A 23,065-nucleotide genomic window follows, 5' to 3' on the forward strand; every position below is an offset into this window, starting at 1 on the left:
GGATTACAGGCGTGTCTTCTTACTTCTTCTTTTTTTTTTTTTTACATTGTTTCATTTTTGCTTTAACAGCTTAAAAATTTTTCTTTCATTTATATCAACAAATACTTTTAAACTAATCTTTTTGTGTGTTTTTAAATTACTAAGAGATAACATGTCCATATTTGTATTAGATTTATAATTAGTCCCAATTAAGTTCACTAATTATTTGTTGTATAAGTTTGATGTCTTTTATAATTTATTGCCCTGATAAAGTTGTAATCAAATTTAAAAAAAATTTTTTTTTTTGCTTTAGTGCTGAGAAAGTTCAAGAAATTATTACTTGGCTAAAAGGACATCCTGTCAGTACTTTATCTCGTTCTTCTTGTGATTTACAAATTCTGGATGCAGCTATTGTTGAGAAAATTGAGGAAGAAGTCGAAAAGTGCAAGGTACTAACTTTCAATAACCAAGATTATTGATGAGATCTGGAATTATACAAAATAATGTATAAATGGACTATACATTATTTTGCAAATAATTCATTTGTGTTTCAACCAAATAAAACATATACTTAGAGATTCTACTTAGTATCAAATAATTCTGTAATTTAAAAAACATTCTGGCCGGGCGTGGTGGTTCATGCCTGTAATCCAAACACTTTGGAGGCCAAGGCGGGCGGATCACCTGAGGTCGGGAGTTCAAGACCAGCCTGACCAACATGGTGAAACCCTGTCTTTTAAAAAAAAAAAAAAAAAGTTCTAACCATTTACAGTAACCATTAATAGCCAATAGTGTTATGCCAAATTATATTTATATTGTATAACACTAAGATGTTAATGGCTAATGTGGGCATTAACTACTACTAATGGCCGGTTCTTATTATAACTTGTATTAAAAATTATATTAATAAATTATGTTATAGTTTATGTTAAGAATTAAGTTATATTAAGAACTGGGCATTAACCATTAACGTATTAGTGTTATGCAATATTATAAACTTATAAAATTATATTTTTGATACACAAAAGCCATAGCATTTAAATTTTCTGCCCTTATAGTGTTTCTGATATTGAGAATTAATATTTTGGATTCTAGTCACAGTAGAAGGTTTGAGAATAGGGTTAATAATCCCCTATTTCTTCCTGTTCTAACTACATTCTTTTCTTTTTTCTTTTTTTTTTTTTTTTTGAAACAGAGTCTCTCTCTCTGTGACCCAGGCTGGAGTGTAGTGGCATGATCTCAGCTCACTGCAACCTCCGCCTTCTGAGTTCAAGCAATTCTACCTCAGCCTCCCAAGTAGCTAGGATTACAGGCACCCACCACCACCCCTGGCTAATTTTTCTATTTTTTAGTAGAGATGGAGTTTTGCCATGTTGGCCAGGCTGGTCTTGAACTCCTGACCTCAGGTGATCCATCCACCTCGGCTTCCCAAAGTGCTGGGATTATAGGGGCATGAGCCACCATGCCCAGCCTCTAACTACATTCTTTAAAGAGACAGTTCATCTTTTTGTAAAACAAAAAAATATAAGTGACTTTTGATAATCCTAAAATGTACTTTTCTTTCTTTCTCTTTTTTTTTTTTTTTTTTGAGACGGAGTTTCGCTCTTCAGGTTCAAGTGATTCTCCTGCCTCAGCCTCCTGAGTAGCCGTGTTACAGGCACCCGCCACCTCGCCCGGCTAATTTTTGTAATTTTAGTAGAGACCAGGTTTTACCATGTTGGCCAGGCTGGTCTCGAACTCGTGACCTCAGGTGATCAGCTCACCTTGACCTACCAAAGTTCTGGGATTACAGGCATGAGCCACCATGCCTGACCTAAAATGTACTTTTCTTACTCATACACTCTTTGAGTTACTAAAAATTTTTGAAATCCACGATCTCTCCTATTTTTTATGTCTCACTTTCTTTTAAGGCAGTAAACTTTGAGCACATATTTTGTCTATAGAAAATGAATTTATTATATTGCCTTTTTCAATGTTTGATGTCACTTTTCACAAATTTGCCTTTTTTATTAAAATGTTACTGCTTTGCCAATACGGCATTCTCTTGTTCAACCTAATTGCAGAATAAGTTAAGAACTGGGTTCTGGAGCTGTCTCCCATATCCCCTGAGGTTGAATCAGTTTTTTTTTTTTAATTATACTTTAAGTTCTAGGGTATACATGCAGATCACACAGGTTTGTTACATAGGTCTACATGTGCCATGGTGGTGGTATGCTATATCCTTCACCCTATCATCTACATTAGGTATTTCTCCTAATGCTATCCCTTCCCAATACCCCTACCCTCTACTATTTCTCCCCCAGCCCCCTACCCGCCAGGCCCCACTGTGTGATGTTCCCCTCTCTGTGTCCATATGTTCTCATTGTTCAACACCCGCTCATGAGTGAGAACATGCATTGTTTGGTTTTCTGTTCCTGTGTCAGTTTGCTGAGAATGATGGTTTCCAGTTTCATCCATGTCCCTGCAAAGGACATGAACTCATCCTTTTTTATGGCTACATAGTATTCCATGGTATATATATGCCACATTTTCTTTATCCAGTCTATCATCGATAGGCATTTGGGTTGGTTCCAAGTCTTTGCTGTTTTACAAAGAGTGCCACAATAAACATACATTTGTATATGTCCTTATAGTAGAATGATTTATAATCCTTTGGGTCAGTTTTTTTGATATTAATAACCCTGGCAAGATACTTAACCTTTCCTTCCATAACTCTGTTTCCTCATTGGTAAAATTACAATAAAATAGTACCTGCCTCATAGGGTCCTCAAAAAGATTAACTGAGTTAATACTGAGTAAATGACTTCTAATAATGCCTAGCTATTATTAATGCCTAATAATGCTTGGATGCTTTTATTAATTATTTAAATTATCCTATCACATACTGAAGAGCTGTGATTATAGTCTAGAAAATCACCACTAGATGACTCTTTTTCTCTTTAGGAAAAAATATATAGCTCAGAGCCAAGAGTTTGATTTTTGAAGGGTCATTGATAATCAGCTGAAGATAGAAAGCCTGTATTTCTTTTTAATTGTCTTTCAATGTAGAGTGAAATCAGTTTGTTCACCATCATTTTTGAGGTGAGTTTTCCAATTAAAAAATGTTTAAAACCTTAAGCCCCTCAATTTTAACCTATTTGGATTCAGAGCTTTCTAAAATGTTTCACACATTTTCCCTTTACCTTGCAAATGGAAGATACATATACGAAGTTTTAGTCTATTACTTTGATTACTGCAATTTTAAAAATATATGTGCATACAAATAAGACAGGAATTTTCTTAAACCTGTTAATGTGTCAGGGAGGTGCAGTTATGAGCGACTTTTGCTTTCAGTATTATGTTACTAGGGCAATAAAAGAAGGAGAAAAAACTAAAACATAAACACAATTCTGGAGATAATTTAAACTTTTCTTAGTAACGCAGGATCAGCATTAAAAGTATCAGTATTTGGCTGGGCACAGTGACTCACAGCGGTAACCCCAGCACTTTGGGAAATGGGAGGATCACTTAAGCCCAGGAGTTTGAGACCAGCCTGAGCAACATCTCTACAAAAAATAAAAAAATTAACCAGGCATGGTGGCACACACCTCTGGTCCCAGCTACTCAGAAGGCCAAGGCGGGAGGATCACATGAGCCAGGGAGTTTGAGGCTGCACTGAGCCATGATCACATCACTGCACGCTGGCCTGGGCAACAGAGTGAGACCTTGTCTCAAAAAAAAGAAAAAAACAGTTTTCTTGTTGGAACATGATTTCCAAACTCAGCTAATTATCAAAATTACCGGCAGAACTTTTTAAAAACACAATTCTGGGTTCCACCTCTAGACAGTGCTTCTCAAACTTTCAGATACAAACAAATCACCAGAAGATTTTATTAAGATATAGTTCTGATTCACTAGGTCTAGAGTGTGACTTGAAATTCTTCATTTCTTTTTTTTTTTTTTTTTCTTTTGAAATGGAGTTTCCCTTGTTGCCCAGGCTGGAGTGCAATGACACAATCTCAGCTCACCGCAACCTCCGTCTCCTGGGTTCAAGCAATTCTCCTGCCTCAGCCTCCCAAGTAACTGGGACTACAGACATTCGCCACCATGCCAGGCTAATTTTGTGTTTTTAGTAGAGATGGGGTTTCTCCATGTTAGTCAGGCTGGTCTTGAACTCCTGTCTCAGCCTTTCGAAGTACTGGGATTACAGGCATGAGCCACAGTACCAAGATTCTGCATTTCTAATAAGCTCCTAGGTGATCACATTTTGAGTAGCCAGTTCCCAAACTTCTCAGACATTAGGTATGGGTTGGGGCCTATTATGAACATTACCCAGCTTATTCATTTGCCTATGAACCAGTTTTGATAGCCATGTCCTCTAATCAATGCCATAGTGTAATAATGCCTAAGAATATTTTAGAGCATATGGGTTATTTTTTGATATGCAATACTCCAGGCACAGGTCTTGTGCCTGCTTTTTAAAGTTCCTTTAAATATTCATAGTCTTTCCTTTTGCTATTGTAGTCTTTTAGTGAATCTAGTCTGCTATGGGCTGAGAGCATAGACACTTTGTCAATAAGGCCTTCACTGTTCACTCAATTAAAATTGTCGTATCTCCCCCACTACTGCTATCCTCCTTAACTGCTTCATTTTTCTCTAGGCTTTTTACCTTCTAACATGCTATATATGTTCCTTATTTTGTGTCTTATATATCTCCCTCAACTAGAATGAGAGAACAGATCACTGCTTTATCCCCAGTACCTCGATTAATCAATATATAGCACACAAATGGAACTCGGTAAATATTTATTGAAAGAATAAATGAAATGTGTCATAACAAAAAAAAAAAAGATACCGTTTAAAGGCCTGAGCATTTTATAGTATATAAATACTTGAACCCTATATTTATGGACTATATAGCGTGGGTTCGGTCTGTGTCCTTTTATACTTATTCCCATAAGCTGTGTTCTAAAGAGAGGTGACTGCCATATAATTAAACTGCTGTAATTTTTTAAATTGGGTAAGCATTAACTTTAAATTTTTTATTATGAATAGTAGTTGATGAATTGTAAAGGATATAAATTATTCTCGTTTTATTAGCTAGAACAGGTAATGTTTCCATCTTACAGATGGAAGGAGGCTGATGCCTAAAGTAGTTAAGTGTGATTCACAGAACTAGCAAGTAGCAAAGACAGGAGAAAAGTCTTCTTCCAGCATTTTTTAGATAATGAAAAGATTCTAATAGCAAGTGTTACAATAAATTCAAAGCAAAGGGTTTTGTTAAGTGAATGCCACCGTAGTTTACAAGTGGCCACAAAATTCATGGTATGGTCATAGATCAGTAATTGATACTTTTTTAAAGTATATGAATATTTATTGGCCATTGTGTGTAATTCTTTTCGTAGTTATAAAAAGACATTTGAATAGGATAGCATTTACATAAAGTCCAAAACAGATAATTATAATCTTTTGTGTTAGAAGTAAGGTTACTTTAGGAAAGGATAGTAAATGGAAGGAGATGGAAAGGATTTCTTATGTTGTGTTTAGCAATGTTTGTTGAACCAGGCATAGTTATACATAGATATACTATTAAAGTTCATTGGTCTACATACTTGTAATTTTTCATTTTCGTCCCCATGCTGTCTTACACTTCAACAAAAAATTTTACTTTAAAAAGTTTTTTTTTTTTTTTTTTTTTTTTTTGTTGAGACGGAGTTTCGCTCTTGTTACCCAGGCTGGAGTGCAATGGCGCGATCTCGGCTCACCGCAACCTCCGCCTCCTGGGTTCAGGCAATTCTCCTGCCTCAGCCTCCTGAGTAGCTGGGATTACAGGCACGCACCACCATGTCCAGCTAATTTTTTGTATTTTTAGTAGAGACGGGGTTTCACCAAGTTGACCAGGATGGTCTCGATCTCTTGACCTTGTGATCCACCTGCCTCGGCCTCCCAAAGTGCTAGGATTACAGGCTTGAGCCACCACGCCCAGCAAAAAGTTTTAAAATAATGATTTAAGCTATAGGCATTTTATTTGTGTTTATTTTCTTTCTCCTTGCTGCAGCTGCAAAACTTTAAATATTTTAAAAGTTAATCACTTCATTTGGCTTTTTAAAATTCAGCCATGTGGAAATAGTAGTTGAGTGATTTTAAAATTTTATATTTTAAAAATATTTAACAGTTTTTCTTTTTCCTCAGCAAAGAAAGAATAATAAGAAAGTGCGAGTAACAGTGAAGCCCCATTTGCTGTACAGAGTAAGTTCCCTATCAAAGAATTTTGAGTTGTTGCTTTCATTTTGAATACATGAAAGGAACAAAAATGTTCTCAGAATATTAGTAGGAAAACTTTTTTTTAAAATTAGAATTAATAGCTTTCTTCTTTTCAGCCTTTAGAACAGCAACATGGAGTAATTCCTGATCGGGATGCAGAATTTCGTCTTTTTGACCGTGTTGTAAATGTGAGAGAAAACTTCTCAGTTCCAGTTGGCCTTCGAGGCACCATCATAGGAATAAAAGGAGGTAATATCTTAATACTTGACATGTCTTCAAATTAATTTATATTGTAAAGTAATATACAAGTTTGTCTGTTTTTTATATCCAAGCAGAAAGTGACTGTAAATCAGGAACAAACTAAATCTTTTTATGTTTTAGTTAAAATTTTTTTAGGTAATGCTTTTCAGGAAAAAAAAAATCTCTTCTTTTTTGTTATATAATCATCTGGAAAGAGGTTAAAAGATGGAGAAATTGAGAAGGGGCTGCTGAGAATTTAGTTTATGTCACATTAAAATTACACAAGATCTTGGTGAGCATACATGTTTTCATGAAACTGATAGAGAATTTTCATTGTTTCTCCCGAATTAAACATTTGTCTAATCTTGATCAGAGCTTTATCTTTATTTTCATTGTAATCACTTAGTTTCTGAAAATAAATAAATTTATATTACATTAGTTACAGTTAAAAGATTTGAAAGTTGCCGGGCTCAGTGGCTCACACCTGTAATCCCTGTAATCCCAGCACTTTGGGAGGCCTAGGTGGGTAGATCACTAGGTCAGGAGTTTGAGACCAGCCTGACCAACATGGTGAAATCCAGTGTCTATTAAAAATACGAAACTTAGCCAGCTGTGGTGGCACGCACCTGTAGTCCCGGAGGAGGCTGAAGCAGGAGAATCACTTGAACCCAGGAGGCGGAGGTTACAGTGAGCTGAGATCACGCCATTGCACTCCATCAAGCCTGGGCAACAGAGCGAGACTCTGTCTCAAAAAAAAAAGATTTGAAAATTGAATGTGCATATTATTAATTTGGACTTTATGAATACAACTAAATCACATATGTAAAACAGACCTATCAATCTGTTGCACAACAGTGTGGATACAGTTCACACTTCTGTACCATACACTTAAAAGTGGCTAAGATGGTGAACTTTATGTTTTTTTTTTTTTTTTGAGACAGGGTCTCACTCTATTGCCCAGGCTGGAGTGCAATGACACAATCTCACCTCACTACAACCTCCACCTCTCAGGTTCAAGTGATTCTCCTGCCTCAGCCTCCTGAGTAGCTGGGATTACAGGCGCACATCACCACACCTGGGTAATTTTTTAATATTTTTTAGTAGAGAAGGGGTTTTACCATGTTGGCCAGCCTGGTCTCAAACTCCTGACCTCGTGATTCACCTGCCTCAGCCTCCCAAAGTCCTGGGATTACAGGTGTAAGCCATGCCTATCCCCCCGCCCCGCACCCGTTTCATGGTTTTTTATCCAACAACAAAAAAAAAAAGGGAGAAGGGGGAAGAAAAAAGGAAGCAGCAGCAGCAGCTAAATATCTGAATGTGCCCCCAGAGATATTCCTGGAATAACCAGCTTTATAGCATAGATTCAGATAAAAGTCAGTGCCAGCATGAAGCAGCATTATGCATGCAGGGGTCAGTGTGCTGGCAACACACACTCTCTCTCTCTCTCTCTCTCTCTCTGTCTCTCTCTCTCTCTCTCTCTCTCTATATATATATATATATAGGCACCCAACCTCTTGGTCTCACCATCCGAGAAGCAGGAATAACAGGCAGGCCACTAGCCAAAGAGAACTGCTTAATAGTGCCGTCAGTGTGCCAGGTACTAACATATTTTGCATTTAACCCTCACTCTCACCCAAGGGATGGGTGTTATTTTCTTACCTGAAAGGTTAGGTAACCTTCCTGTGTTCACATAGATAAGTGGCAGAGCTGGGATTTGAACTCCTTCCCCTGAATCCTACCTAAATTTGAACTGTGGTTCTGTACATTTTGCATCTGTAGATCCTCTTTGGATCCTACTGTCCACCTAAAAGAATTTTCTTCCCTAATTTTGTTTTCCCGTTTTTTAGAAGACTCACTGTTGTTAGAATGTCAATGAAATCAGTTGCTTTGATTTATAGTCAAAGAAATCTCGATCAAAATCTCAGTAGCCAGATTTTTAGAAATTGATAAGCTGGTTGTAAAATAAAGCAAAGGCTCTAGACTAACCAGAAAAATCTGAAAAAGGACAAATTTGGAGAATTTACCTCACCTGATTTCAAAACTTTACAAAGCTAGAATAATGAAAAACAATGTGAATTAGTATAAAGATAGACATACAGATCAATGGAATATAATTTGGGTTCTGAAATAGACCCATACCTATATGGTCAATTGATTTTACAACAAATGTGCCAGGATAATTTGATGAAGGGATAATGTCTTTAATAAGTGGTGCTGTCCTCATTAGTATTGTGGTGAGCAATAAGAAAAAAACGTGGAAATTAGTGTAAAAATCGTGCTGGATACATTGAGGGTTTGTTTAGTGTAAAAGAAAAAAATGGCGTTGGAACAATTAGACACCATATGCAAAAAAATAGGCCACAACCCTTTACCTTGCATCCTCTATAAAAATTAGCTTAGCCGGGCGCGGTGGCTCACGCCTGTAATCCCAGCACTTTGGGAGGCCGAGGCGGGTGGATCACGAGGTCAAGAGATTGAGACCATCCTAGTCAACATGGTGAAACCCCGTCTCTACTAAAAATACAAAAATTAGCTGGGCATGGTGGTGCACGACTGTAGTCCCAGCTACTAGGGAGGCTGAGGCAGGAGAATTGCTTGAACCCAGGAGGCGGAGGTTGCGGTGAGCCGAGATCGTGCCATTGCACTCCAGCCTGGGTAACAAAGAGCGAAATCCATCTCAAAAAAAACAAAACAAGGCCGGGCGCGGTGGCTCAAGCCTGTAATCCCAGCACTTTGGGAGGCCAAGGCGGGTGGATCACGAGGTCAAGAGATCGAGACCATCCTGGTCAACATGGTGAAACCCCGTCTCTAATAAAAATACAAAAAATTAGCTGGGCATGGTGGTGTGTGCCTGTAATCCCAGCTACTCAGGAGGCTGAGGCAGGAGAATTGCTTGAACCCAGGAGGCGGAGGTTGTGGTGAGCCAAGATCGTGCCATTGCACTCCAGCCTGGGTAACAGGAGTGAAACTCCGTCTCAAAAAAAAAAAAAATTAGCTTAAAGTGAATCAAAGACTAAATTTAAGAGCTAAAATTATAGAACTTTTAGGAGAAAATCTTAATAACCTAGAATTTGGTAAAGATATTTTAAATAACACACATAGAGTCTGAAAGAAAATTCCCAGCCAGGCACAATGGCTCATACCTATGCTACCAACACTTTGGGAGACCAAGACAGGAGAATTGCTTGAGCCCAGGAGTTTGAAACTAGCCTGGGTAACAAAGAGAAACTCTGTCTTTAAAATAAAAAAATTTTTAAATTAGTTAGGCATGATGTTGTGTACCTATAATCCTAGCTAATCAGGAGGCTGAGGTGGGAGAATCACTTGAGCCCAGGAGATCGAGGATGCAGTGATCCATGATTACACTTCTTCCTGGGTGACAGAGTGAGACCTTTTCAAAAAAAGAGAGAGAGAGGAGAGAGACAGAAGGAAGGAAGGGAAGGAAGAAGGGAAGCAAGAAAGAAAAGAAGGAAGGGAAGAAGAGAAAGAATAAGAAAAGAATAAGCCAGGGGATGGAGGGAGGGAGGGAAAAAGAAAAGAAAAAGGGTAGGGGAGGGACAGAAGGAGGGAAGGAAAAAGAAAAGATGAAAAATAAAAACACTGGGCACGGTGGCTCAAGCCTGTAATCCCAACACTTTGAGAGGCCAAGGCAGGTGGGTCACTTGCAGTCAGGAGTTTGAGAACAGCCTGGCCAACATGATGAAACCCCGTCTCTGCTAAAAATACAAAAATTAGCCAGATGTGGTGGTGGGTGCCTACAATCCCAGCTACTTAGGAGGCTGCGGCAGGAGAATTGCTTGAACCCGGGAGGTGGAGGTTGCAGTGAAATGAGATCACACCACTGCACTCCAGCCTAGGCAACAGAGCAAGACTCTGTCTCAAAAACAAAAGAAGGAAAAAGAAAAGAAAGAAAAAGAAAATTGCTACTTTAGACTTTATCAAAATTAAAAAAAAAAAAAAACAACCCACTCTTCAAAAGGCACCATTACAGAAATGAAAAGGAAAATATTAGCAAAACATAAATCTAGTAAAGTGTTTTTATTTATGCTACATAAATGTTTTTTGGCACTGGGCGCGGTGGCTCACACCTGCAATCCCAGCATTTTGGGAGGCCGAGGCGGGTGGATCATGAGGTCTTCAGATTGAGACCATCCTGGTCAACATGGTGAAACCTCATCTCTACTAAAATACAAAAAATTAGCTGGGCATGGTTGTGCGTGCCTGTAATCCCAGCTACTCAGGAGGCTGAGGCAGGAGAATTGCCTGAACCCAGGAGGCGGAGGTTGCGGTGAGCTGAAATCGCACCATTGCACTCCAGCCTGGGTAACAAGAGCGAAACTCCGTCTCAAAAAAAAAAAAAGTTTTTCACAACTTAATAAATCAAACAACCTAGTTTTTAAAATGACCAAAATAGCTGGACACATATTTTACCACAGAAGATATATGGATGGCAAATAAGCACATGAAAGATGTTCAACATCATTTGTTATTAGGGAAATAACAAATTAAAACCAAATAAGATATTACCACATACAGACTAGAATGACTTAAATTAAAAAGAGTGATTATACCAAGTGTTGGCAATGAGATAGGGCAGCTAGAACTCTCCTATATTGCCAGTGGTAATGTAAAAGATAAAACCACTTTAGAAAGTAGGTTAGCAGGTTCTATTTTTTCTCCTCCTCATTGGTGGGTTATCATGATGAAGGTAAGTTCTTAAAAAGTTAAACATATAGCATAGGTCCCAGCCATTTCATTCATGGGTGGGTATTTGCCCAAAAGAAATGAGGGCTTAAATCCACATAAAGCCTTGTTCATGACTCTTCATAGCAGCTTTATATGTAATAAGCAAAAACTAGAAATAATCTAAATCCCCATCAACAGATGAATGGATAAACAAATTCTTGGATATTTATGCAGTGGAATACTTCTGAGCTATAAAAAAAGAAGCAATTACTGATGATACACGACATGGGTGACTCTCAAAATAATTATGCTCAAAGAAGCCAGACAAGCGAGGAATACACATTACATCATTTCATTTACATAAAATTCTGCAAATGTGAAGTAACCTATGGTGATCGCAGAGTTTTAGTTGTTGTCTAGATAAGGAGGATTTGGATAACAAAAGGACATGGAAAGTTTGGAAGTGATTATCCTATTTATCATGGCTTCATGGTTAATTATGTATGTTAAAACTCACTAACTTGTATACTTCAACTATATGCAGCGTATCATAGGTTAGTTATCCCTCAGGCTGTTTTTTTTAAAAGGTACATGTCCTAAGACCCAGCAGTTTTACTTTTGACCTAGGGAACATTCACCTGCGTAAAAGACACATTTGCATGTTCATTGTAGCGTTGTTAATAATAGCAAAAGGTAGAAATCACCTAAATGTGTGTCTGTAGGAGAATGGATAAATTACTGTATACCCGTAGATGGGATACTGTATATCCAGAAGACTGAATGAACACATGTTTACATGGCTGAATCTCACAAATATAATGTTGAAAGAAATAAAAATAAGTTGCAAAATAATATATTCTCTGTGATAGGTGTGTGTTTCAAAACTTGCAAAATAATACTACGTATTATTCAGAGATACATATATATATAGTAGAAATATGAAGAAACATAAGGAATCATAACTGCCAAAGTGAAGATAATGGTTACAAAGAAACCATTTCTTTTCTTTTACAAAGAAAAGGAGTAGTTGGGAATTGGGACACGGTGATACTCTAAGGCACTGGTATTCTGTTTCTTAGCTTGTATAATGTTCCTTATATTAATATGCCATTCTTCATATCCTGAATATTTTATGTGATATCCAGAATTTTTAAATACTTCCAAACACTCCAAAAATTTAATCTGCGGATTTTTCATCATACGCTTTTTTAGTATCTCTTTTTCTCTTTCTGTTTTAACAGCTATTAGAGAAGCTGATGTATTATTTGAAGTATTATTTGATGAAGAATTTCCTGGAGGCTTAACAATAAGGTTTGTGTTTTCCAATGATAATTGCCCTTTGTGAATATGTCCATGTGGTCAATGACTTTACATTGCTTTTTATTTGTTTACAATTTCAGTTCATGGTATGTGTAAGACATACTTACTACTAGGGATTTAGCAGTGAATAAGACAGACATGCCTTCTACCCTCACAGAGCTTTCATTTTAGTGAGGAAGGTAATTAAGCAACTGATTACAATATTAATTATTTAATTAAAATATGGCAAGCGCTAGGAAGAAGTACAGTTTTCTATAAAAAGTATGACCTGTTCTGGCCGGGCGCGGTGGCTCAAGCCTGTAATCCCAGCACTTTGGGAGGCCGAGGCGGGTGGATCACGAGGTCGAGAGATCGAGACCATCCTGGTCAACATGGTGAAACCCCGTCTCTACTAAAAATACAAAAAACTAGCTGGGCGTGGTGGCGCGTGCCTGTAATCCCAGCTACTCAGGAGGCTGAGGCAGGAGAATTGCCTGAACCCAGGAGGCGGAGGTTGCGGTGAGCCGAGATCGCGCCATTGCACTCCAGCCTGGGTAACAAGAGCGAAACTCCGTCTCAAAAAAAAAAAAAAAAAAAGTATGACCTGTTCTGCAAGTAACAGAAAGGCCTCCTTGAAGAAGTGATATTTAAGATAGAACTTGAAGAATGAATAATAGCTAAACCAGACAAAAAAAGGGGGGAATAATGATGTGTGCACAGGAAGAGGGAATAGCATATGTAAACAATGATATTAGGGCTACATAACTTGAGGAATAGAAATGTCCTTTGAAATTAGTGACATGTATGTCTTTGTCACCAATTTTGGTAAAGTTATAGGTACTCAAGAGAGATCAGTGTGAGTTGAGAAGTGAATGGCACATGTAGTAATGAAGGTAGGAAATTGAGGCAACACTTGAGAAGTTTAACTATAAAGAAAAGGAGAAAGTTAACTGGAAGTTAGGAGGTTTAAAGGAAGAGGGTTAGATTGTTTTAATTTAGCATAGAAGAGATGAGTATTTGTGGGGGAATGTGCTAATAGAGAGTTTAAAGTTTTAGAAACAATGATCATGATGAAACAAGAGGCACCATGGTGTAAACTCTCTCACTTAAACATTTTATTACCTTGGGTAGGTTAGTTAAGTGTCTGACCCTCAATTTCCTCATCTGTAATGAAGAATGTATGTACATACTTCGCTAGGTTACTGTGAGGATGAAATGAAATCCTTTTTAGTTTTCTACTTTCTAAAAGCGAGCTGGGAAACTGAACTGAATTTAGCTTAGTTTCTTTTTCTCCTCGATTTTGATAAATTAGTAATTAAAGTTAAAAATTTCCCTGATTTAACCTCCTTGCGTGAAATCACAGTATTCAGCTGTTATACCCAGCAGTCAACTTCACGATGCTATTATTGTTGTTTTGCAGTTTAAATATGCTTGTTACTCAAAGACTTTTCTGTCTGCACTCTTCACATACAGCGGCAGAATCTAGATCTCCTGTCTGATTTTATTTTTCATGAAAATGTTTGATTACCAATACCTTTGATTCACTAACTTTTCAAAATATATTTTAAATCTATTTTTGTGGGTTTTTTTCCTCAGTGTCTTTTCCCCACCTCTTCTAGTAAAGGACAGCAAATTTCTTGACCAGTAGAGAGCTGGGTAAAGGATTACCTGCCTTCAGTATATTCATTTCTGTAGTGCAGAATCTTTAGTAAGTTTAGTTTTCATGAAAATAGATACTTCCTAGCAACCTTGAACTTACAAAGGTTTCTAATAGACTCATATTTTTCCACTTTCAATATAAGAAAATTACACCCTGAAAGAGAAAAAAATTAGGTGATAGAGTTAAAAACAAGAGAAGGTTTCTTTAATATCTTACATTTTTATCAAGGCCATGAAAGATGGAAATCACAAATACTTGTCTCTTAAGCCTTTCCCGATACGGGCCTGGAACTTTAAGATGAGAAAATGAGGAAAAAGGGGCTGGACTCCACAGGCGACCAATAGACAAATGAGATCAAATCTAACATTTACCCTGTTGCTTAGGAAGAGCCACACTGAGAATGTATACTCCTGAGCTTTCATAACTTAGACTTCGCAAACCACAGTTGTTTTTTGTTTGTTTTTGAGACAGAGTCTTGCTCTGTTGCCCAGTCTGGAGTGCAGTGGTGAAGTCTCAGCTCACTGCAGCCTCCGTCTCCCATGTTTAAGTGATTCTCCTGCCTCAGCCTCCCAGATAGCTGGGATTACAGGTGTGCGCCACCAAGCCCGGCTAATTTTTTAGCATTTTTAGTAGAGACAGAGTTTCACCATGTTTGCCAGGCTGGTCTCAAATGTGTGACCTCAAATGATCTGCCCGCCTTGACCTCCCAAGTGCTGAAATTACGGGTGTGAGCTACCATGCCCGGCTCCACAGTTTTCTTTAAGAAGTTTGAGGCTGGGCATGGTGGCTCACATCTGTAATCCCAATACTTTGGGATTACAGAATTACTTGAGCTCAGGAGTTCAAAACCAGCCTGGCAACATAGTGAGACCCTATCTCTAAAAACAAATATAAAAGCATGCCAGGCTTGGTGCCATGCACCTGTGGTCTCAGTTACTCAGGAGGCTGAGATGGGAAGACTGCTTGAGTCCGGGAGTTTGACACAGTTAGCTAGGATATTGCACTCCAGCCTGAGTGACAGAGCAAGATCTCATCTCTTAAAAAAAAAAAAAAAAAAAAAGGCCGGGCACGGTGGCTCATGCCTCTAATCCCGGCACTTTGGGAGGCTGAGGCGGGTGGATCATGAGGTCAGGAGATCGAGACTGTCCTGGTCAACATGGTGAAACCCCGTCTCTACTAAAAATACAAAACATTAGCTGGGCATGGTGGCGCGTGCCTGTAATCCCAGCTACTCAGCAGGCTGAGGCAGGAGAATTGCCTGAACCCAGGAGGCAGAGGTTGCGGTGAGCTGAGATCACGCCATTGCACTCCAGCCTGGGTAACAAGAGTGAAACTCCATCTCAAAAAAAAAAAAAAAATCAATATTTAATTCATAAATTTTCAGTTGTGTTCAGCAATTAAAACACAAGCTTCTTAAGAACAAATCAACACACACCCCTGGAACATAGTTGGGTTTTCTCTACTTAGTAAATACCAAATGTCCTCTTAGGAAACTTTTTAGAAATCTATCATCTTATAAATTGAGGTATTTCTGTGATTTGAGGTTCCTCTACCGAATTAAAAAGTAGTGTTAATTAGTGCTGATGATGGATTGTCCACCAAAAATTATTTGACTCATCTCCATAACACATTTAGTATTGTTTTCATTCCGACCCTGATAGAGCTTTTTACTTTCAGATGCTCACCTGGTAGAGGTTATCGACTGCCAACAAGTGCCTTGGTGAACATTTCTCACGGGAGTCGCTCTGAAACTGGAAATCAGAAGTTGACAGCCATCGTGAAACCACAGCCAGCTGTGCATCACTATAGCTCAAATTCATCAGTTTCTACTGGGCATTTGGGAGGCCTCAACCATTCCCCTCAGTCACTTTTTGTTCCTACTCACGTAAGACTCTCAGTCTTCCAACTTATCCTCTACCCCTTTTACAAATCACAAATCACAGCAGACTTTGTAAATGTAAGCCTAATTTAACTTAGCTTCCCTTTTTTATTTAAAAGATTTTGGTTCTGGTCAATTCCGGATTTAAGGTACTGGCTAGTAAAGAAAGCTATCGATAGCATTCTACCTCTGCTGTAAAATAACAGTTTGTATTAAAGGAAAAAAAATACGTTTACATGGGAACTTGAGGGTGTCCATATTTTCTCTTTATATGTTTACTTTTCAAATTAACATTTAATTGTTTTCTTATGTAATACAAATGTCCATGCTATCTACTATAAATAGCATACATTTGAAAGATAAAAGGGAAACAATTTTATCACATTTATCAAAAACAATTTTCAAGTTTCTACCAGAAAATTTATGGGTGATTTCCTTTATTTCCTCTTTCTGGGAACAAAAATTAAGTTACCTTGTGTGAGACATTTTATTTAATGCCATGGCCCCAAATCTCATGCTTATTAAGTACATTTTTTTAACCCAAATGATAACCTGTTTATTATAGACCAATTGGAAAACACAGGTAAGTAGATGATAACAAAGGAAACACAAGCAGAAGTCCTCTCAAATCTCTTAGGTAACCACTGTCAAAATTTGGTGCCTGTTTTTCCAGCATTTTGATCTTAAGTAATAGTTGATATTTAAATGTATTAAATTATTTTGTATAAAGTGAAGATTTTTCAAATAAAATTTTTACGTGTTAATTTGAGTGAGGTAATGTATTTTAGTACATTAGAAGACAAAAAATCTGTTGGTGGTGATACTGAGTCAGTAAAATCTTTTATAATGATTGTTATGCTTTAAATACTTTTCATTAAATAAAACCATTCAAAACCTATTGCATATAAAGAAGAACAGTTTCACTCTCATAGAATACTTTTGTGATTACTTTGCTGAGCTTTGGAAAAAAAGGAACTAAGAGATTTCAGATAATGAAAGTTAGTTTAGGGGTGGATGTGGTAGCTCATGTCTGTAACCCCAACACTCTGGGATGCTAAGGCAGGAGGACTGCTTGAGGCAGGAGTTCAAGACCAGCCACACAGCAAAACATAGCAACTCATCCCTAGAAGAAAAAAAAAATTAGTTGGGCATGTTGGTCCAAACTTGTAGTCCTAGCTCCACAGGAGGCTGAGGATTGAGCCAGGAATTTGAGGTTACAGTGACCTATGACCCCACCACAGGTCCCTACCCTGGGCAATATGAGCAAGATATTGAGTTAAAAAAAAAAAAAAGAATGTTAGTTTAATGTCCTTTCTACCGTGAATAACATTAATAAATAAATTATTTTATTTTATTTTTAATATGTATTTTTATTTCTTCCTATTTCCTTAAGAAGTTGTTTGTACTTTGCTAGGTACCTACTAAAGATGATGATGAATTTTGCAACATTTGGCAGTCCTTACAGGGATCTGGAAAGATGCAACACTTTCAGCCAACTATACCAGAGAAGGTTAGTATTCCTTGTTTTTGATGGACAATTAATTTAAAGAAAATGTGTTTTTATATTTTTCTTTTAAGACTACAATGATTATTTTTCTATGAAATCTCATAAAATAGGAAATGAGGCCAGGCACGGTGGCTCAAGCCTGTAATCCCAGCACTTTGGGAGGCCGAGGTGGGTGGATCACGAGGTCAAGAGATCGAGACCATCCTGGTCAACATGGTGAAACCCCGTCTCTACTAAAAATACAAAACATTAGCTGGGCATGGTGGCGCGTGCCTGTAATCCCAGCTACTCAGGAGGCTGAGGCAGGAGAATTGCCTGAACCCAGGAGGCGGAGGTTGCGGTGAGCCGAGATCTCACCATTGCACTCCAGCCTGGGTAACAAGAGCGAAACTCCGTATCAAAAATAAAATAAAATAGGAAATGAAAATTTTGATCATGAATTTTCTTTTTTTAAACTATAATTTCAACTTTATTTTAGACTGAGGGGATACATGTACAGGTTTGTTACATGAATATACTGAGTGACACTGAGTTTTAGGGTTCAAATGATCCTGTCACCCAGACTGTGAGCATAACACCCAACCAGTGGCTTTTCAGCTCTTCCCCCGCACAATTAGTAACCCCCAGTGTCTGTTATTCCCATCTTTATGACCATGTGTACCCAATGCATAGCTCCCACTTATGAGAACTATGTAGTGTTTGGTTTTCTGTTCCTATTTGCATTCACTTAGCATGATGGCCTTCAGTTCCACACATGTTGCTGCAAAGGATATTATTTCCTTCTTTTTTATGACTGCATAGTATTCATAGTGTATATTCTGTGATATATATATATATATATACATACATACATATATACATACATACAACATTTTAAAAATTCTGGCCAGGCACTCTGGCTTACACCTGTAATCCCAGCACCTTGAGAGGCTGAGGTGGATAGATCATTGGAGGTCAGGAATTAAAGACCAGCCTGGCCAACATGGTGAAACCCCATCTCTACTGAAAATACAAAACTTAGCCAGGCATGGTGGCGCACACTTGTAATCCCAGCTACTTGGGAGGGTGAGGCATGAGAATTGCTTGAACTTGGGAGCAAAGGCTGCAGTGAGCCAAAATCACCCCACTTCGTTCCAGCCTAGGCGACAGAGCAAGACTCGGTCTCTAAATCCATCAGTTAATCCATTAATCAATTTTATCCACCATTGATGAGCACTTAGGTTGATTCCATGTCTTTGCTATTGTAAATAGCAAATGCAATGAATATATGTGGGTATGTGTCTTTTCGGAAGAATCGTTTATTTTCTCTGGGTTATATACACAACAATGGGATTATTGGGTCAAATGGTAAGTTCTGTTTTAAGTTCTCTGAGAAATCTCTAAACTACTTTCTATAGTGGCTGAACTAATTTGCATTTTTACCAAGAGTTTATAGCATTCCCTTTTTTCTGCAGCCTCACCAGCATGTTACTTTTTGACAGCCATTTTGACTGGTGTGAGTTGGTATCTCCTTGTGGTTTTGATTTGCATTTCTCTGATGATTAATGATGTTGAACATTTTTTTCATATGTTTTTTGGCCACTTAAATGTCTTCTTTTGCAAAGTGTCTATTCGTGTCTTTTGCCCATTTTTTTCAATTTTTTAAATTAAAAGATAAATTTTCTTAAGATTTTATAAATCTCTATATCATTCCAATTTTAGTATATGTGCTGCTGAAGTAAGCATCTTGCACCCATTTTTAAGTGGCTTTATTTGTTTTTTTGCTTGTTGAATTAAGTTTCTTATAGATTCTTGATATTAGACCTTTGTCAGATGCACAGTTTGTGAATATCCCATTCTGTAGGTTGTTTTTACTCTGGTGATCATTTTTTAGTGAGCAGAAACTCTATAGTTTAAGTAGGTCCTACTGGTAAATTTTTGTTTTTGTTGCAGTTGCTTTTGAGGACTTAGTCATACATTCTTCCTCGAGGCCGACATTCTGAGTGATACTTCTTAGGTTTTCATCTAGGATTCTTACAGTTTTGGGACTTATATTTTAAGTCTTTAATCCATCTTGAGTTAATTTTTGTATATACTGAAAGGTAGGGGTCCAGTTTCATTCTTCTGCATATGGCTAGCCAGCCATCCCGTCATATATAGGGAGTCCTAACTCCATTGCTTGTTTCTGTTGACGCTGTCAAAACTCAGATGGTTGTTAAGTGTACCATTTTATTTCTGCGTTCTCTATTCTGTTCCATTGTTCTGTATGTCTGCTTTTGTACCAGTACCATGCTACTTTTGTTACATGATAATATAAACTTACAGTGTAACTTGAAGTTAGGTAATGTGATGTCTCCCATTGTTCTTTTTGCTTAAGATTGACTTGGCTATCTGGGCTCTTTCTGGTTACATGTGAACATGAATTTTCGTAATTATTTTCAGACCTATAAAAGCTTCTGGACCAATGAGTTTAGAATATAGAAAATGTTTCTTTTAAATCAGCTTTAGGGTTTTTTCAATATACAAAGTCATAGTAACTATATTTTAAATTCAACAAAGACACTAATTGCATTTAACAACATTTTTTTCCACTTGAATGTGTCACTTTATGCTGGTAGTTGGTTATCTTAAATATGAATGAGCAAATATGCATTCCTTGGTAGAGATTAAGAAGAAAAAAAGTGCTGCTAAAAGAGTAGAGACTCAGGCAAAGAAAGGAAGAGGAAAGGAATACATTCTTTCTTCATGTTTTGTTAGTTAACTACGTTTTGAGCTTAGATCAGGGGTCCCCAAACTACGGCCCACGGGCTGCATGCGGCCCCCTGAGGCCATTTATCCGGTCCCCGCTGCACTTTAGGAAGGGGCAACTCTTTCATTGGTGGTCAGTGAGAGGAGCACAGGATGTGCTCCTGGAGCACTGTGTGTGGCGGTGCCACAAAGCGCAGCATCACTCATGTACAGTACTACTTCCGGTGACGCAGGATGCATGCGTCAGGGTTCCGGAAGCGCGTCATATGACGCACATCCGGTCTGTGGCTGCGGCGCCCCACATCACCGGAAGCCGTGTGAAATAGCAGAAGTAGGAAGAAAGGCAAAGCACTATAACCATTACTACACAGTACAGTGGCCCCCAAACTCCCCCAAATGTACAACAACATAATGGCCCCTATAACCTACCTTTGCCCAAAAGTCTCCCTCCACATTACTACACACTGTGTTTCCCCTATTATAAGACCCTGTCTTATATTAATTTTACCCCCAAAAGACGGGGGCTGTCTTATTTTTAGGAGGTGTCTTATAATAGGGGAAAGATGCGGCAGTGGGCTTCCCACAGAAGAGGCCCACCGCTGCTGCAGATGTCCAGGACGCTGTATACACAGTGTCACAGGCTGATCACCGCCATCCCTGTAGACAGCACTGGAGGCGGTGCTGGGCCTGTGACACTGTATACCGCTGTCTGGGATAGTGGAGGTAGCAGCGCTGGCTGTGAAGGGTGTCACACCTTGCATAGTCCCGCCCTCCAACGGTCTGAGGGACAGTGAACTTGCCCCCTGTGTAAAAAGCTTGGGGACCCCTGGCTTAGATCAAAAAGGAATATTCAGACAAGCCTGGTGGCTCACACCTGTAATCCCAGCACTTTGGGAGGCTGAGGCTGGAGGATTACTTGAGGTCAGGAGTTCGAGACCAGCCTGGCCAGTGTGTGAAACCCTGTTTCTATACAGAGACAAAAAATCAGCCAGGTGTGATGGTGCACACGTGTAGTCCCAGCTACTGGGGAGGCTGAGGCAGGAGAATAACTTGAACCCAGGAGGTAGAGGTTGCAGTGAGTCAAGATTATGCCACTGCACTCCAGCCTGGGTAACTGAGCAGGATACCATGTCAGGGAAAAAAAAAAAAAAAAAAAAAAAAAGGAATGTTCCAGTTTATAAACCAGTAGCCTGTACCTTCAGACCCTCATTTATTCTAATGTCCTGCAGTTATGGTAGCATTATCTGAGATAAAGAGGAGAAAATTACAAAGGAAATATAAACATAAATGGTAAAATAAATGTAAATGACAAAATAAGCATTAAAAAATAGTGTATATGTCATAACTTAGTCAAAAGTAAAAAAAATTAGGGTAAGATACATAGGTTTCCTCAGTATGCTATTGTAAGCTTTCTTTAGGTTTTACATAAATTATTCTGTTTTAAACTACTTGAATCACAAAACATGATTTCCTGATTCTGAGTCCAGTACTGTACTTAGAGTACCACACTGCTTCAGGGTATAAAATGAGTTCATACCCAAGAGATACTTTGCTCAATTGTGCCTTGGGGCCAACACAGATGAAAGAGTCTTCAAGAAAGATTAATCAGGCAGCAGCATGTATAAAGGACTAGACATGAAAAAGATAGGAAACAATAATCATAGTTAGAAGGTTAATTTAGGCCAAGGATGACAATCTAAAGTCCAGTTGCAGAAAATGAGAAGAAGTAGAATGATAGAATGACTTATAATATCATTGTAAAAATGTTGGAAAGAAAAATTTTTGACTCTAAGCATTTTATAGATTATATGCCTGAGGAATGGTAGTATTAGAAATAAGGGTAAGATACGTGGCTTTAGGTGAGGCCAATTCTGGGACTTTCTTCTTTTTTACTTAAAAAAAAAATTTGCTTTTTCTCTCATGCTGCCTTGTCTAAAATGGGAAACCTTGAGGTTGAGGTGATGATGGAGTATCCAGCTATAGTATCTGTCCTAGAAAGCTGTAGATACTGGATTAAATCTTGACTGTGGTTCAAATGGAGATATAGATTAGTTAATACTTAGCAGAGAGGTAAGAATCAAAGTTTAGTCGAGCAGTAAGACAAAAAAGAACAAGAAAACTGTTGTTGAATTTGGAAGAACAGTCCTCAGTAAAAGATTGGAAGAGCAGGAGTTAATTAAAAAGTTGAACAAATAGGTAAAAGCAAGAAGGGACTTACAGTAGTGCTTCCTTTCAGAACAAAACTCTGAAAAAATTGCCTATACTGCTGCTTCTCTCCCCTTCTTCCTTAAACCCACTCTAATCAGTCTTTCTTTTTTTTTTTTTTTTTGAGACAGAGTTTCACTCTTGTTACCCAGGCTGGAGTGCAATGGCGTGATCTCGGCTCACCGCAACCTCCGCCTCCTGGGTTCAGGCAATTCTCCTGCCTCAGCCTCCTGAGTAGCTGGAATTACAGGCATGTGCCACCATGCCCAGCTAATTTTTTTGTATTTTTAGTAGAGACGGGGTTTCACCATGTTGACCAGGATGGTCGCGATCTCTCAACCTCGTGATCCACCCGCCTCGGCCTCCCAAAGTGCTGGGATTACAGGCTTGAGCCACCGCGCCCGACCTCTAATCAGTCTTTCATTCCCATCACTCTGCTGAAACTGCCCTTTCAAGGTTCCCAGTGACCTTCATGTGCTAAACCATGTGATCAAGTCTCAGTTTCCATCTGAATTGGCTCATCAACAGCATTTCATACAGTTGATCACTCAGTTCTCCTTGTCATTCATTCTTCACTTGTCATTAGAATACCACCTTTTGCTGTTTTTCTGTTTCATTGGCTGTTGTTTCTCAGTCATCT

General features: G+C 38.4%; 1 protein-coding gene across 11 annotated transcripts in view; it reads left to right on the top strand.

Moving 5' to 3' along the window:
* The window catches only part of XRN1 (5'-3' exoribonuclease 1), a 146,889-nt gene that overhangs the window by 67,979 nt on the left and 55,845 nt on the right, over window positions 1-23,065 (top strand). For all 11 annotated transcript variants that reach the window (XM_010330405.3, XM_074405802.1, XM_010330404.2 and 8 more), the window contains 6 exons: window positions 293-428; window positions 6,151-6,207; window positions 6,339-6,471; window positions 12,390-12,459; window positions 15,785-15,992; window positions 17,401-17,496. In XM_010330405.3, the coding sequence (XP_010328707.1) occupies window positions 293-428; window positions 6,151-6,207; window positions 6,339-6,471; window positions 12,390-12,459; window positions 15,785-15,992; window positions 17,401-17,496 (700 nt within the window). The remainder of the gene's footprint in view (window positions 1-292; window positions 429-6,150; window positions 6,208-6,338; window positions 6,472-12,389; window positions 12,460-15,784; window positions 15,993-17,400; window positions 17,497-23,065) is intronic.

This window comes from Saimiri boliviensis, chromosome 9 (genome assembly GCF_048565385.1).
Source record: "Saimiri boliviensis isolate mSaiBol1 chromosome 9, mSaiBol1.pri, whole genome shotgun sequence".
In the NCBI taxonomy this organism is placed as follows: Eukaryota; Metazoa; Chordata; class Mammalia; order Primates; family Cebidae; genus Saimiri; species Saimiri boliviensis.